At 44.4% G+C, this 17489-nt stretch overlaps 1 protein-coding gene across 1 annotated transcript in view; it reads left to right on the top strand.

Moving 5' to 3' along the window:
* MEGF11 (multiple EGF like domains 11) overlaps positions 1–17489 on the top strand; it is a 297384-nt gene that overhangs the window by 197283 nt on the left and 82612 nt on the right. Inside the window, exons 5-6 of the mRNA XM_027851943.1 lie at positions 13048–13294; positions 16796–16916. Of these exons, the coding sequence (XP_027707744.1) occupies positions 13048–13294; positions 16796–16916 (368 nt within the window). The remainder of the gene's footprint in view (positions 1–13047; positions 13295–16795; positions 16917–17489) is intronic.

The raw sequence follows: 17489 nt of genomic DNA, 5'->3' as shown, positions 1-17489 counted from the left end.
AGAGAGAGAGAGAGAGGACGAAGGTGTTGCAGGGACATGAGGAAGAGGGGGCTAAGCAGAGAAATGGCCAGGCCAGGTCCAGGGGCCCTTTCAGCAGCCACAGACGTTGCCCTCTTGATCCAGAAATCACTCTTGCCTGACCCACTCCTGGCTGTCCCATCCTTCAGGCAAGATGAAAGCCATGGGGCTTTCCAGCTGGTGCTGGGCTTGGCTCTATTATGGTTCTTCTGGAGGAAGCGGAGTCATCTGGGGGCAGGATGGTGAAATCAGGTTTAGTGACTATTTTTTTGCTTCCAATCTACCACAAAGCAACTGGTATAGCTGGAGGAGTTTTGCAGAGGTGCTTCAGGGACAGGAACCCAGGCTCCCTTCACCCTCTGGATGGAGGGAGGCAGAGGAGAGTCTCAGTTGTGGATAGGGCATTGGATGTGAGTCAGGAAGACCTAGGTGTGACACTTACTGGTGACCCTGGGCAAGTCATTTAGCATTCCTGTGCCTCAGTTTCCTCATCTCTAAAATGAGGGGGTTGGACTCATGGGCCTTTGAAGTTTTTCTATGATCCTACAAGTGCTTAGCCCTCCTGGGACAAAGGACAAACATGCCCTAGGCATCAGGATTCTGATTCAGCACCTTGACTTTCATCTCCCTGGGCTTTGGGCTCCTCATCTCTAAAATGAGGATTTTGGACCAGATGATTTCTGGTCCCTTTGCACCCTCCTTCATCTTTTATCTTTGCCCCCATCCTCTTTGTTTTCCTGGTTCTGTGCCCTCCCACCATACCACTGTGTATACAGGTACCCATACTGTGTCCCATTTGCAAGAAGCTAGCTAACAATGCCTTAGATTGTGGAGGACCCCTTACCCAGGGACTTTTATAGTAAAATGCAGACTCCTTGAAGGCAGGAACTGGGCCAGTCTGTCTTTATATCCTCAGCCTCTACCATAGTGCTTTGCATTTATGCAAATACTTGGACGCATCTGTTATCTCCTTAATATGGGCCCTCCTTCTAACCATGCAGGGTCATGCAGTTCTCATCCCATCTGTCGAGTCTTATCCTGTTCACTTCTTGGCCGCGTCCTCCCAGTAAGCCTGTGAATCTATACATGGTAGGTAGGCACTTAAATGTTGATTAGATATTAACACAGAACTTATATAGCCTCAAGAGTCCCAAGCAATGAAGCTGTAATAGTGAAATGTCAGGTAGCAGATTGGTATCTTTGGGGAGGGGGCTGGGCCCAATTTAGATCACAGGCTGTGAGACCCACCACTCTCTCCCCATCCTAACGGTTTCAAACAGCGAAATCCAGGTATGATGGAGGACGGGCGGCAAGGCGTGTTGAGGGAGGAGGGAAGAGAATGATCTCGGAGTCTCTGGCTCTATTTAAGGAGAATGAGAAAAGGAACCCATCCCCTTGCTGGCTAGAAAGAGGAAAGGGAGCAGATTATATGATGATGCTCATTTTATTTTCTTATCCTATTGACTGCTTCCTCCTCCCAGTCTGTTCTGCTTCTGTTATTTAGAGGTCCTTTCCCTGAGTCAGAATGACCTGGGTTCAGTCCCAACTTTGAATTTTACTGACTGTGTGACCCTCTTAACTTCTGGGTACCTCCATACAATTCCTTAAGATTATAAATTGCAGACTTTTTTTTACGTGTTGTTTCTTTTAATTTTTCTCAATTATATATAAACAAAAATTTTTTAACATTTGTGTCTTAAAATTTTGAATTCCAAATTTTCTCCCTTCCTCCCTCCCCTGCTCTTTGAGAAGGCAAGCAATTTGCTATCGATTATACACATGCAGTTATGCAAAACATAATTGCAGAACTGTTAAAGATCTGTACTGATAGAGAGACTTTCCTCACCTGGAGTTCCTTGTATGAATGATATCCCGGGTGCTGACAAAACACACCCAAAGAAAAGGCCTGTGAGGCAGATAGGGCAGATATGACTCTCTCTAGGTGAGGAAACTGAGGCCCTGAAAAGGGAATTGATTTGCCTAAGCTCACCTTGGTGGTAGATGGCAGTGTCGATCAACTGTCATTCAATGAACATTTATTACATGGTCTATATTAGTGTCTGGATTCAAACCCAGCCAGGTTTTCTTACTTTAGTGTTCTGAGCCATAATGTGAAGTGCAGAGGGCTGGCCATTGATGTAGGGGGAGAAATAAACAAAAAAGAACAACAAACACGAAAAAAACCCAGCCAAACCCTCTGCTGTCTAAGGCAAATACAGAGAGTGCAGCGAAATAGACTGAGCCAGTAGCTTGTATAATAAATAGATATCTAAGAGCTAATGATACATCATTATAATCCTGTGCTCTCAGCATCTTCTCAGTTTAGGGACCGTGTCAGGTGATTGGGGTTTTAATCTATGGCACCTTCTTGCATTAATATTTAATTTGTGCAATCTGAATAAGTGTTAGTAAGAGATCGACTTGAGCGGTAACTGAGTGAGCTCTAAGGCAGCAAGGTGGGTGGAATTGGAAGAAGTGGTCCTGGCTCTGACATTTTCTGTGTGAGGGCTCATAGGGGAACTTTTCCCACCTCTCTAACCCTCAATTTCCTCATCTGTAAAATGGGGATAACACATGGCTGGCCACCTTACCCGTCCAAGTAATTGTGAGAGACAGTGGAATTGTGAACTGGTCATTATTAGCCTGGGCATACACTCCTTAGGGCTTAGAGGAAATAAGGAATAGAGAAGCAACCAGGTGTGATTGAAAGAGGTGTGGACTGCAGGTCTGGAAGGATGGAGTTCAAATCCTGCTTCTGATGCTTACGGTTTTGTGCATTCTGAGCCTCAGCCAACTCAGCTGAGATTCAAGTAAGGTATTGAAACCAACGAAATCACACTAGCTCCCCTCCTTCTTGTTACAAAGGACAAATACATTGACTTCTACAGTGACTTATATAAGCTTAGGTGACATTTGGCCACAAGATGAAGTAATGGATAGAGTATTAGACTTGGCATCAGGAAGATCTGAATTTGAATTCTGCCTCAGTTACTTACTGGCTGTGTGACCCTGGGCAAGTCATTTAACCTTTGTCTGTCTCAGTTTCCTCATCTGTAAAATGGAGATAATAGTTAAAACAGCCCCTGCCTCCTGGGGTTGTTGTGAGGATCAAATAAGATCGCATGTGTAAAATGCTTTGCAAACCTTAGAGTGATTATTATTTTTATCATTATCTTTTTTCCCCCAAGATTCAGCCCATTTTGCAAAAGGGGAGAAATTGGCTTAGGAAGAGAGGCAGAGACCTATGCTGGGTGACCATTCAGGCAGGGCTTTCTGGGGTCTGGATCCCCGCACTGGCCTAAGGCAAAGGGGTTCAACCAGAGAGAAAGAGTTTCTGCCTTTATTGGGGAAAGTCACTTGACAAATGGCCCCACTTACTTGGAAGTCATTTTATTTATCCGCTAAAATGGTTTGGAGCAAGTGTTGTTCCATCTCTGCCTCTGCGCCAGCTGGTTTGCTAAATTTGGGTGAGATCTATTGACCCAGAGCAAGACTCATCAGCAAGCCTGAACTGATTCTTCAAGGAGAAAAAGGGGGGAGGGGGGTGAATTCAGGAACTCCTGTGGGGAGAAGGGGAGATAAGGATGTTATCGTTGTAAGTGATTAAGGCCCTTGCTTTCCACTGCCTGGGAGGCCCTGGGGAGGGAAGGAGGAGAACAGAGAATTTTCCCTTCCCCAACCTGATTTTGCTCACCCTAGGAGGGAATATGGTCACTAAGGGGTATTCCTGGAGGCTAAGAATCAACCACCAAGTTATGGAGCTTCCAATCCCCGCCCTATCCCCTGACTCTCTCTTTCTGCCCTTTAGCTGTTCCATCTGAGAAATGGGGGAAAGAATGCCTGGCCTCCTCTCTCTTCTCTTGAGCTATAGTACTCCTTTCCTCTCTCTCTCAGGGACACTGAGAGGATAAATGCGGAAATGTGGTTGGGTCTCGTGAAGGGAAGCTCCATGGGATTCTAAGAGCCTATGCTTATTATCTTTCTAGGTATGGGAAGCCATGGTCAGTTGGTAAGAAAATACCATTGATTGCTTCTTGGTGAGGATTGCTGTAGGAGTTGCTTGAGGGTAAAGACCGTGTCTGATTCATTTTTGCATTTTCCCCAGAGCCTAGCACAGTGCCTCATACCTAGAAGGCACTCAGTAAATCAAACGAGACAATATATGTAAAGCCCTTTGCAAACCTTAAAGTGATATATTAAAATTTCCCTCCAATCATATCTGAATCTTCGTGACGACATTTGGGGTTTTCTTGGCAGAGATACTGCAGTGGTTTGCCATTTCCTTCTCTAGCTCATTTTACAGACAAGAAAACTGAGGCAAGCAAAGTGAAGTGACTTGCTCAGGGTCACGCAATGTATGAGGCTGGATTTGAACTCAGAAGGATGAGCACTCATATCTACTGAGCTCCTAGCTACCCCATTATAAATGATAGCTATTGTTGAATGGTTGATGAATGAATAAATGAAACAAAATATATTCAGGTATTAATTTATCCTTGCCTACAGCAACTCTCTGGATAAACAGGATGGCATTGTAGAAAAAATAAATACTTCATTTGAAGTTGAGGACCTGAGTTTGAATTCTGACTTTGTTACTTGTTCCCTCTGCCTGTGTCAAAAAATGTAGAGCTGGCAGAGAACTTATAGATTATCTAGTTATGGGATCATAGATTTAGAGCCAGGAGGGAGATATGTGACATAGATAGATAACCTTCAAAATGGATTCAGCATCATAGAGACAGCTAGGTGGTCCAGTGGATAGAGCACGGGGCCTACAGTCGGGAAGACCCGAGTTCAAATTTGGTCTCAAGCACTAGCTTGACTGATTCTGTGTGACCTGAGTGACTGGCTGCATGACCCTGGGCAAGTCATTTAACCCACTCTATGCCTCGGTTTCCTGATATGTAAAATGAGAATAATAATAGCACCCACCTCTCAGGGTTGTTGTAAGCCTCAAATGAGATTTTTGTAAAGCATTTTGTAAACACTAAAGCACTGCATAAATGTGAGTTGGTAGTAGTAGTCATATGGTATAACCTTAGAGGTTATCAACTCTATCCCTTCCACTTCTGTAGATGAGGAAACTGAGGCCCAGAAAACTTAAGGTCATACACATTAGGTATCTGACGCGGGATTCAAACTCAGGCCTTCCTCACTCCAAGTATAGAACTCTACATGGCACATCATACTGCCTCTCGTTTTATAGATAAGGAAACAACAGAAGCCAAGACAGGTTAAGTGACTAGCCCACAATGACACAGGTAGTAAGTGGCAGAAGTAGGATTTGAACTCAGGTCCTCTGATTCCAAACTTGGTGTACTTTTCACCATATTAAGCTGTGTAACCTCAGACAGCTCACTCTACCTCTCTGATCCTCAATCTCTTCATCTATAAAATGAGGGGGTTACCCTAGATGACCTCTAATGTCTCTTCTTGCTCCAGATACTATGAATAATAATAATTCACATTTATACAGCTCTTTAAGGTTTGCAAAGTACTTTACAAAAATATCATTTGGGGGCAGCTAGGTGGTGCAGTGGATAGAGCACCAGCCCTGAAGTCAGGAGGACCTGAGTTCAGATTCAGCCTCAGACCAAACACTTGACACCTACTAGCTGTGTGATCCTGGGCAAGTCACTTAACCCCAATTGCCTATTAATATATATATACACATATATACATATATATATATATATATATACATATACATATATGAAACTGAGACACAAGATGGTTAAGTGACTTTGCCAGGGTCTGAGGCTGGATCTGAACTCAGGTCTTCCTGACTCTAGGTCCACTGCCCCCACCCAGTACCCTCTATGATGATCACTCTGTTTCATGGATTACTTTTCTGTGTCACATTCCTTGGTTGATACTCTGCGCCATATACCCAAGAACAGCTAGATGGTACAGTGGGTAGAGCACCAGGAGACTCCTCCTGGAGTCAGGAGGTACCTGAGTTCAAATCTGGCCTCAGACATTTACTGGCTGTGTGACCTTGGGCAAGTCACTTAACCCTGTTTGCCTCAGTTTCCTCATCTGTAAAGTGAACTAGAGAAGAGGATGGCAAACCACTCCAGTATCTTTGCCAAGAAAACCCCAAATGGGGTCACAAAGAGTCAGACACAACTGAAATGACTGAACAACAACAGTATACCCAGCATACTCCTTGGCTACCCCTGTCAGCACCCGCTCAGAGAATGGAATTTCATTTTAGTATCAGCCAGAGTGAAACATAAATAGGAAGAGAAGGCTGTGTGAGGAAAAAAAGTCCTGTAATATATACCAAAACCAAATGGCAATAATTTGGATGTTATCAGCAAAAGTGCCTTGTAAGGTATAATGGGTTCTACAGATGCAGGTTATTGCTGTATTAGTATAACTGTGATGATGGTTGTTTCCATTTGCCCCACCAACATGGATAATTTGGACAGCATTTTATCTTCTTTTATCCACTATCATCAGAGAATGAGCTGTTGTCATTGAATGTTCCAGATAACTGAAGCATGTCCCATCGAGCACCAGCTTTTTATCTTTTTCATTTTAACCATTTGGGGATGAAACTCTTTCTGAAATGTGTGGTACACTTCCCTGCTTCCCTAAACTGAGAACGCTGATGCTGCAGTTGAATATATTCTTGATGGCCAGGGGTCACCATCATGGGCATCGTTTATTGTCCTGTATATAACACAGCCGTACCCTCTGCCCAAACATTAGGCAGCCCTAGACTGTGGGATTTTTCTGATCTCTTTGTCTTCTTTGTGTAGTTTTCCTTAGGTCACCTCATGTCAAGTTGTTGGCTCTTACTTCTCATTGCTAGGAGCATGCCTGACCCCGTCAGCCATCCTGCTCTCTGGTCTTCAGTGTGCTAAGACATTAGATAAACTCATCTGAAATGGAACGGATGTAAGGGTAAATAGGGTGTGGCAGGCTCTTCTGTGAGTAAAGCCAGAACTTTAGTGCATAAGCTTTGTGGAATTCACTTTGGGCTGCCCTGAGATCTTTTTTTGCTGGTGTTCTGGATAGGTAAGATTACAGGATAGGTAACCTCTGGATAATTGAGACATTACGGTACACTGGTTGTCCAGTCAAGGATCTGGGTTCAAATCTTGACTGGTATTTACTACCTGTGTGACTTCGGGCAAATGACGTCTCTGAGCCTCAGTTTACTCTTTTGTAAAAATGAAGGCAGCTAGGTGGCTCAGTGGATGGACTCATCTTCCTGGATTTAACTCCAGTCTCAGACACTTACTATCTGTGTGACTCTGGGCAAGTCACTTCAACCTGTTTACCTCAATTTCCTCATCTGTCAAATGAACTGGAGAAGGAAATGACAAACCACCTGAGTTCAAATCTGGCCTCAGATACTTATTAGCTGTGTAACCTTCGGCAAGTCACTTAATCCTGTTTGCCTCAGTTTCCTCATCTGTAAAATGAGCTGGAGAAGGGAATGGCAAACCACTCTAGTATCTTTGCCAAGAAAACCCCAAATAGGGTCACAAAGAGTCAGTCACAACTGAAACGACGGAACAACAAAAATTAAGGCATCAGACTAGATCAGTTCATAGCCTTTTTTGTGTTATGGACCCCAGTGAAACCTCTGGACCAGTTCTCAAAATGTTTTAAAATACATAAGATAAAACGCACAGGATTACGAAGGAAAGTAATCATGTTGAAATACAGTTTTCAAAATACATTTTTTTTTAAAAAACAAGTTCAGGGGTAGCTAGGTGGTGCAGTGGATAGAGCACCGGCCCCGGATTCAGAAGAACCGGAGTTCAAATCTGGCCTCAGACACATAACACTTACTAGCTGTGTGACCCGGGGCAAGTCACTTAACCCCATTGCCTAGCCCCCCCAAAAAAATCAAAGAGAAAAAAAATGAAAATAAAAAACAAGTTCACAGATCATAGGTTAAGAAGCTTTGGACTGGGTTATCTCTGAGGTAACTTCTGGCCCTAAAATTATGAATTTGTGATTCGGTAACCTGGGTTCGAATCTCAGTTTTTACACTTACTACCTGGTATAATCTTGGCAAGTCGCTCCAATGGGCTTCAGTTTCCACCCTGTAAAATGAAAGGGTTGACTTTTAAGTTCCTTTCTAGCCCTAAATCTATGATTAACTCACATCTCCATAGTGCTTTCCCTGCAATAAACCTGAGGCAAATTATACAAATATTGTAATTCCCATTTTACAGTTAAGAGAACTAAGGGTCTGGTAGTTTTTGTGGTTTGGCCAAGGTCACAAAGTGTCAAAACCAAGCCACAAATCCCGATCTCTTGGGTTCAAGTGCAATGCTCTTCCTGTAATATTATGCTGACTTTATATACTGCCATGCTTTGATATGTTGGGTTGGTTCTACTTTCTCATGCTCATATGAGGAAACTGAGGTCCAGTTATTCTGGGTCTACTACTGGGAGCTAGTCACAGTAGCCAGCAGGAAGCAGAGACAACAGCTTACCTTCATCCTCATCGTCTCTTTCTCAGTATTTTGCTGCTGGCACAGTTACCTCATGGCCACTCAAGTCATCTGCCTTGGGTTTCTCTCTTCCATGGTCCCTTTACTATCCAGCTGATGCTACAGAGTTTCCTTGGGGTTACCCACCAGGAAACAGCCCAGCTGCATCCCTGAGTGTGGGGGAGAGCTGGAGAGACTCTGAGACCTTGGGGCCTATTTATATGGAAGGATCAATTGAAATAACCAGAGAAAAGTTTAGTTCATGGAAGAAAAGAATACAAAGGGGAGATGGGGCCATGAGAGTTCCTTTAAAACAACAATTACTCACCTCTTTTATGTCATGGACCCCTTTGGCATTCTGATGAAGATTGCTGACCCTTTCTCGGAATAGCATTTTTAAAAATGTGTAACATAAAATATATAGGATTACAAAGAAAAATTATTCTATTGAAATAGTTACCAAAATATTCTTAAAACCCAAGTTCATGGATCACTGCCATGAATGCCTACTCTGCCTGACAGTATTTGAAGGACTAAGAACTAAAAACAGCCCACATAAGTTGCAGAGAATTGTTATCTTACCTTGAGAGGCGTAGGGGAAAGCGTAAGCCTGGGAGGCAAGAAGCCCTGGGTTCATGCCCTGCTTCTAACACTTAGTAGCTGGATTCCTGTGGGCAAGTCAGCTAATCTCTCTGTACTCCCCAGACAGCTAACACTATAGTTTGTAGCCGAAATGCTCTTCTACATCACAGGAGGGAATTTGCTTGCTGGGAGTCCTCTATACCGATAAAAGCCCAGGTCTAGAATGGAAATAATAATAATAGTGATAAGGAAAAGACTTCTTCGTGATGAGAGCTGTCTTAAAGTAGAATGGTGGTAGTGAGTGTACAAGTCACTTCCTTTCTCTGGTCCCTGGTTTCTTCATCTGTAAAGTGAACCCAGTGGGCTAGGTAATCTCTATGGTTTCTTGGGTTGCCTGTAGTAGTTTGTCTGACAGTCTATTAGCTAGTTCTCTGTTCCTGGAAGTTTTCAAATAAGGCCTTGGTACCAACTTAGGTGACAGAGTAGATAGAGTGCTAGACTTTTCATCAGAAGACCTGCGTTCAAATCCAGCCTCAGCTGCTTACTAAGCTTTGGGACTCTAGCAAGTCTATTAACCTGTCTGCCTTGGTTTCGTCATCTATAAAATGGGGGTAATGATAGCATTTCTCTCCTGGAGTTGTGGTAAGGATAAGGTAAGAGAGGATATTTGTGAAGTGTCATACAAATGCTAGATATTATTATTATTGTAATTAAGGAATCCCTGCTCTACCATGGGCTGGACTAAGTGACCTGTAAGGTCCCTTTTGACTCTGATGTTCAGTGATTTTATATTTTCTTTATAAATGGCAGGGAGCCTGAGGACATGGAGTGGAAGGGTGAGGGTGAGAATATGAAGAATGAATATGAGCAGAAAGTTTGGAACATGTCAGCGACCTGAATGGTGGGCTTGCTAACAGGGAGATGGCTGCACAACTTGGGGACTTGACCAGGGGCTCAGAAAAGCTGGTGAGACTGGAGCCCCAAGGGGAAGCATTGGTGTGCAGTGGACAGGGTGTCAGCCCCGACTCCACAAGACTTGGGGTCCAAAATAATCATAGCAACCACAATTGACATTTATATAGTGTTTTCAAGTTTGCAAAGCCCCTTATGCCTTGTCTCATTTGAATTTCACAACAACCCTGTGAGCCAGTGAGGTGGCTCATGAGATGGAGTACTTGGCCTGGGGTCAGAGAGGTTCAAATGAAGCCTCAGACACCTATTAACTGTAGGAACTTGGAAGTCATTTACCCTCGCTCTCTGCCTCAGTTTCCTCATCTGTAAAATGGGGTTGACAGTAATAACACCCTCCCAGAGTTGTTGTGAGGATAGAAAGAGATGACATTTATCAATCACTTTGCCAGCCTTAAAGTACTATGTAAATGCCAGCTATGATGATGATGATATAGGTGTTATCGAGATTGCTCTCCAAGGACACAGACTTCGAAAGGTTTAGTGAGTTGCCCATAATCATACAGCCAGTGAATGACCCTCCCTGAACCTCATTTTCTCGGCATGTGAAATGAGGAGGTTGGGCTAGATGACCGATAAGGTCAGTTCCAGCTCAAATGTTCCACATCTGGCCACCAGATCAAGGATGACTAGAAAGGATCCTGAGATCTCATCTTTTATTGCTTAAACATTCCTCTTCCCTCTCTGTGCCCCTCCCCCTACAGTATCACTGAAACCCAGAGAGCAGATAGATGGTCCTTTCTGAAAGGGCTGTCTGTACTTCTTTGTTAAATTGTGTATCCAATGTGAAAGCAATTTGAAAAGTTAAAAAAACATTTTGCAAATGTGAAGTACAGCACTTTTGTTGGAAATCTATCTCTTGGCACCCAGGAAATGTTTCCCACTTTTCTCTCCATAATATACACAAGGTACCAGAGAGGCAGAGAGAATCAAGGCTGAGAGGTATTAGGAAATTCTGACCACCCTCATCTACCTACTTGACTCAGTTCTAACGATTTCCTTCTTCACCTCATTTCAGCCCCACACTGGCCCATCACATTAAAGCTTGATGTTTCCCAGAACTTCACCCCCCTACCTATTTCTAACTGCCTGTACTATTGCAATAGATTCCACACCTCTACTTCTCCCCCCTGCCCCCCATTTCACACCGCAGCAGGATTTATCCTCGGGTTGCTTAAATCTGGTTGTTTTTCCTTTGCTCAAAGCCCTCTAGTGATTTCCAAACTCTATCCAAACTGTTATTCAGGGTCTTATACAATCTGGCCTCACACTACATTTCCAGCTTGCTCTCTGAGTACTTCCCTCCACATATATTCCGCCAGTGGTTCTTCATCTTTGTGTGTCCTGGATCCCTTGGGCAGGCAATCTGGTGAAGCCTATGGGCCCCTCCTCAGAATCACATTTTAAAGTGCGTAAAATAAAATGGACAAGATTACAAAGGAATCCAAGATTAGTGAAAATAGAAATGCAATTTTTTTCCCCATCCAAGTTCATAGACTCTCTGAAATCTATCCGTGGACCCCAGGTTAAGAACTCCTGCTCTAGCAGGAGTAACTACTAGCAGCAATAGCTACAATATTATTCTCATTATCTCTGATGCAAACCTGTGCTCTCTCACCTGCATGCTTTTGCTCCACATATCTAGAATGCCCTCCATCTTCACCCACTGAATCTCTGCCCATCCTTTAAAGCCTACTAGATAGTTGGGGGCAAAATAAAATATAACTAAAAAAAATAAATCCCACCATGAATGCCAGCTCCTTTAAGAAGCCTTCCCTGTGAGTCAGTCAGTAGTAACACTTTCCCCCCCTCCTGACCCTCACTCTTCTCTTGAGGCTCTGTCAATTTGTGTATTTAATTCTGCATTATGGTTGTTTGTGGGTATGTCATGTTCCCCTATTTGATCATAAATCTCCAAGAGCAAGGGATCCTATCTCTTCTAGACTTCTATCACCTTCTCTGTCTCCCCAGCTCCCAGCACAGTGCTTTGCGCACAGTAGGAGTGTAATTAATGTTTGCTGGGCTGAATCTAGCTGATGAAGGAGTTGCTGAGAGCTCAGGTTACTCTGCTGGGACTCTCAGCATCCAAGGCTGTCACCAGACAAGTTGTTCACGCCCTTTAGGGACCTCTAGAATTCGTATTGCCACAGTGCCGCTTGGAAATGATTTTGGAGGTGCACTGAATTAAATTCAAAGATTTCAAATGTGATCTTGTATTTCTTTGAGAGGCATGGTGCCCAGAATGAAGGGAGGTAACAATCTTGCTGAGCTCTGCCCCAGTGAGATCACATCTCTGGAGTCTTGTGTTCAGTCCTGAGGAGTTTTGCAATTGGGAACGTGTCCAGTGGGAGTTACATGATTACTGAGGTCCCTACTAGCGCTATTCTTCTAAAACCTGCAAAAAGGAGGAAGGAATATCGAGACAGAGAAAGAAACAAAAGCATAGAAAGAAGGAGGTAGGGTACAGAAAGATTGAAATTCCAAGACACAGACACGGGACTATAGATAAAGACCTGGGAGGGACCTCAAAGGCTTTCTAGTCTAATGCTCTTTACAAATGAGGAAACTGAGGCCCAAGGAGGTTGAACGTCTTCCTCAGAGTCATGGAAAGAGTTCTGGATTTGGAATCAGAGAACGTTATTTCAAATCCAAGCTCTACTATTTACTATTTAAAGTGTGACTGTAGGTAAGGCATTTATTTACCCATGTAAAGGGATTGAACTAGACGGTTTATAAACTCTCTTCCAGATCGAAATCTGTGATGCTAGGACCTCTGAAGTCTCTTCTAACTTTTTTAGACCTATGACTCAGTGATCCAAGAAACAGGGGGAGACAGAAAAGCAGAGAAACATGCGTAGAAAAAGAGAGGCAGGAGACAGAAAAGGAGTACGCCTGAGAGACAAGGAGAGACACAAACCAACATTAAGGGAGAGAAACCGAGACAGAGAGGAATGATCCAATCTATTCTCAAGGCAGGGCCTCCCCCAGGGTCCCATAGCTCTCTGTGTTTCTGTTTCAGGCTGTGACAGTGACCGCTGGGGTCCCCACTGTAGCAATCGCTGCCAGTGTCAGAACGGCGCCTTGTGCAATCCCATCACGGGGGCCTGTGTGTGTGCTGACGGCTACCGGGGCTGGCGCTGTGAGGACTTCTGCGAGCCAGGGACCCATGGCAAGGGTTGTCAGCTCCCTTGTCAATGCCGCAACGGTGCCACCTGTGACCCTCGGACTGGAGAGTGCCACTGTGCGCCGGGCTACGCTGGGGTCTAGTAAGTACTGTGCAGCTGGGGGATGAATTCCTAAAAAAAAAAAATGTATTTACTAAGCTCTGACTGTGTGCTAGGTACTGTGATAAGTCTTGGGAATACAAAGGAAAGGGCAAAAACTGTACCCTTCCCCCTTCAGAGGGTTCATGCTCTAATTGGGAAACAGGACACAGAGAATAACTGAACTACAGACCACATGGAAAGGTCATAATGATGCAGGTTCTGGGGTGGATGGCAAAGCCTGGAATCTTTAGGAGGGCGGGATCAAGCCACCCATTTCTTCCATGCCTTGAGCATCCCTCCACTTTGGGGTCTGAACAAATGTGGGCAACGGGCCGCAGGCCTGTTTGCAAACATGCCTCAGCCCTAGATTACAATGCCATTGGTCCTGTTGGAAAAAAAATAAAACAAAAAAAATGAAGGAGGAACAACAATACCCTACAAGGCTGCTTGATATAGAGCTTGCATGATTGTTGTGCAAAGTCTGAATGCACAAGAATCCCCTTGGACCTTCCCAGCCTTGGATCCCTTCTCCGTGCCACTTCTTATTCCAAACCCTGGTTGTGTAGGATTGACATGGCCCTCTCTAGAAAATGCCCTTTGGGTTGGGCATCCTTGAGTGTGTCCATAGCCCTGAGGCAGTGTTCTTAGAGCCACTGTTCTAACTGCTCTGGATAGGCCCAGTCATATGAGGATTGAGGATGACTGCTTCCCCTCATTACAGGTTGCTGACCAATCCAATTCAATCCAAATCACATTTATTAAGTGCCTGCTGTGTACAAGACACGCTGTGTCCTAGGTGCAGAAACACAAAATGAAAAATAACCCCTATCTTCAAGAACTTTATTATTTTATGGGAGAGGGGTGTAACATATAGATAGGCTTGTATGTGACAATTTGAGGAGGAAGGGGAGATCAGGAATTGAGGGGATCAAGAAAGGCTTCCTGTAGAGAATAACATGAATGGAGCCTGAAAGAAAACTTTCTAGGTGTTCTGATTTGACTTTGGACTCCTATCTGACCTTGGCCTTAGCCTCAAGTCTCAACTTGGGGTGGGGGGTGTCAGTGCCCACTGGCAAGGACCAGGTGCCCCAGAGAGATGTCTTAAGAGCAAACATGGGGGTAAGCAGGGTTTTTGCTTGTCTCAGTTGCCCTTACACCATTTCCAAACCAGTCTCTGAGAGGCCTCTGCAGAGCCTATGTCAGCTGTGGACCCCTAGTACCAAGGATCAGGTCTGCTCAGTTTGGGATCCTTGCAAAGAAAAGCAGAGCTCCTGGTCAGCCCTGGAACTGCCTCATCCTCTCGGGGTTCCCAATGGTCACTGCTGCTGTAGGTCCATCCTGCTCCTAGCAGACTCCTTCACCCTGAGGAGGAATAATCTGAGGCCTTTGGAAAGGGAGATACTAGAAAAGCTATTCCTTAACTTTCGCCTGCCACCCTTCTCAGGACGAGTTAGCCGCAAGGAATTAATGAGCAAACAGCTAGGTCACTGTCAGACTGCATTTAAATCCTGATCCTTGGAGGCTGAGATGCCAGAGAGGCAATGTAATACAGAAGAAAAAACTCTGGAATCTTGTCCTGAGCCCGCCATAATTCCAGATCTGTCACATTCCTGTCCTTTAAACAGTCTGTTTTCGAGGCACACAAGTCCATTGGCTGTTGCCAGGCATTCCAATCTCCCACCTACCCCACCTGGGATGCTCTCCCTTCCTCCCCTCTTCTTCTTCTTCTTCTTCTTCTTTTTTTTTTTTGGCAAGGCAATTGGGGTTAAGCAACTTGCCCAGAGTCACACAGCTAGTGAACGTTATGTGTATGAGGCTGGATTTGAACTCAGGTCCTCCTGACTCCAGGGTTGGTGCTGTAGCCACTGTGCCACCTAGCTGCCCCCCTCTCCCCTCTTCTTTCAAGGCTTAAGTCAGATGTCACCTTGGATATGAAAGCCTTTCCTGATTCCTCTAGTTGTTAGCCCTCTCTCCCTCCTCAAATTATATTGTATTTATTTATCTATATAAATATTGTATTGTACCCCTACCCCCAATGGGAGAAAGTAAGGTCCTTGAAAATGGGAATTATTTTTTATTCTGTGTTTGTATTCCTGGGCCTGCTGTTGAACCAGTCATTCTCAAACTATGCTACTTTCATCCTCCTCATTCTCCTCCCCTCCCCACACTAAAACTTTGGGCCCTAAGAATGTGCTTTTGCCTTGTCTTCTGTGGAACCTGACTTCCATAGCACCCTGCTTTCTAGAAGTTCTCCAGTAAATTGCCCAACACCCCCACCTCACTGGGCATTTGGCAGTGTCCAGCATGCCCAGGCCTAGGTCTTTCCTAGCCCAAAGTACCTTTTCTGTTATAAACCTGTAAGGTAAGCAAGGCCAGTATTATTATCCCCATTGGGCAGATTTGGAAACTGAGATTTGGAAACAGTTCTGAACCATGATTCCTCAACCCTACTGCCTGCAAATTTCTAGCTCTAGTTTATGTATTGTATTCCCCCAATAGAATGTAAGCTCTTTCTAACATGGAAATATATTTTGCATAACTACACATATAAAACCTGTATCAAATTGCTTGCCTTCTTAATGGGGGAGGGGAAGGGAGGGAGAGAGTTTGGAACTCAAAAAATTTTTTACATGTCATTAGGCAAAAATAAAATATTAAATTAAAAAAATAAAAATTTTTAAAAATACTTAAAAAAGAATGTAAGCTCTTTGAAAACAGAAAGACTCTGCTTACTTATGCTTTTACCCTTCAATTTTAACATAGTGCCTATCACATAGTAAGCACTTAATACTTTATCATTCATTCATAGTAGGAGCTTAATAAATGTGTGGCAAATTAAATTTGCTATGTGCCCTTAGGCAAATAAATTAATCTTCCTGGTCCTCACTTTATGAATCTTCCAGATGGGGATAATCGTACTGGCTCTGCTTACCTCACAGGTTTATAACAGAGGAGGCATATTATTTGAAGAAAGAGCCAAGCCCTGGCATCCTAACTTCCTCCAAATGTCTAGGGAGGTGCAGTGATGGGCACTTAGCCAGGGAACTTCCAGAAAACGAGGCACGTGGGCCCCTGGGGGACAAAGACTTCCTGGGCCAATACTGCATTCCCCCAGCTGTTTGTGCTGCAGGTTGCTATTGGTACCAATCATGTAGCTCCTTCTGAGCCACCCACACTAAGTGTTAGCCCGGATGCCTTCATTTACCCATTTGCAGTGGCAGACTCTCTGGAATGCCTCTATTCCAGGGATATGGGCCCCTGCTTCCTTCCTTCCAACTATTCTGAGAGACTTCCAGAGTCAAGAGGTTATCTCTGTTTTATAGAGGGAGTAATTGAAGCTGGGAGGGTTGCCCAAGATGGCATAGTGACCAGAGCCAAGCAGTCTGGGGCATCCCTGCCTACTCACTCTGCCTCTGCATATGTCCCATCCTCTGATACTGAGTGCAGGAGTGGGTCTGGTCCTCTTTTCACCCACAATTAATGAAGCCTTTTTCTTTTTAGCTGTGAGGAGCAGTGCCCACCTGGGAGCCATGGGGCACACTGTGACCTGCGTTGCCCCTGCCAGAATGGAGGTACCTGCCATCACATCACAGGGGAGTGTGCTTGTCCCCCTGGCTGGACGGTAAGTGGGGTCTCAGCGCTAGTGGATCAGGATTAGGAGGGAGGCGACAAGAGAAGTAGACAAAGGGACAGGGAAAGATTCAGGTCTGCAGAATTTTCAGCTCCTCTCTCCCCTCTTATTCAGAGGATAAGGTCCTATAGAGAGCTAAATGGTAAGCAAGGGTGTGAAAGAGCTACATTCCTACTTTGAAGTCCATTCCCTCTGTGGGACACAGCCACTGTGAGATCTGCATTAAACTCAATGTAGTGATGAGGTCAGCAGCAGGAAACCCTGGAGAAGAAATCCATAATCTCAAAATCTGATTTTTAATGCTTTCATGATGATCTTTTCAGTTTCAAACAACTTCTCCTACCTAGCAGAACGTCCTCCAAATACATACAGGCAACCACAACAAAATAACACATTTGTGATATGCCACATATGTGTGCCACATTCCACACCTGTAGTCTACCATCTTTCTGTCAAGAGGCAGGAAGCATGCTGTACCATTTGTGCCCTTATGTCATGCCCAAACATCCTTTTAGCCAAGAGTTTTCACCTATTCCCCAGTGCCCCCTACACCTTCACTGGGGT

The sequence above is a fragment of the Vombatus ursinus genome, unplaced genomic scaffold, assembly GCF_900497805.2.
Source record: "Vombatus ursinus unplaced genomic scaffold, bare-nosed wombat genome assembly UNPS02009205.1, whole genome shotgun sequence".
NCBI classification, from domain to species: Eukaryota; Metazoa; Chordata; class Mammalia; order Diprotodontia; family Vombatidae; genus Vombatus; species Vombatus ursinus.
Note: the sequence above shows the minus strand (reverse complement) of the source record. Positions and strands in the feature narration are given on the sequence as shown.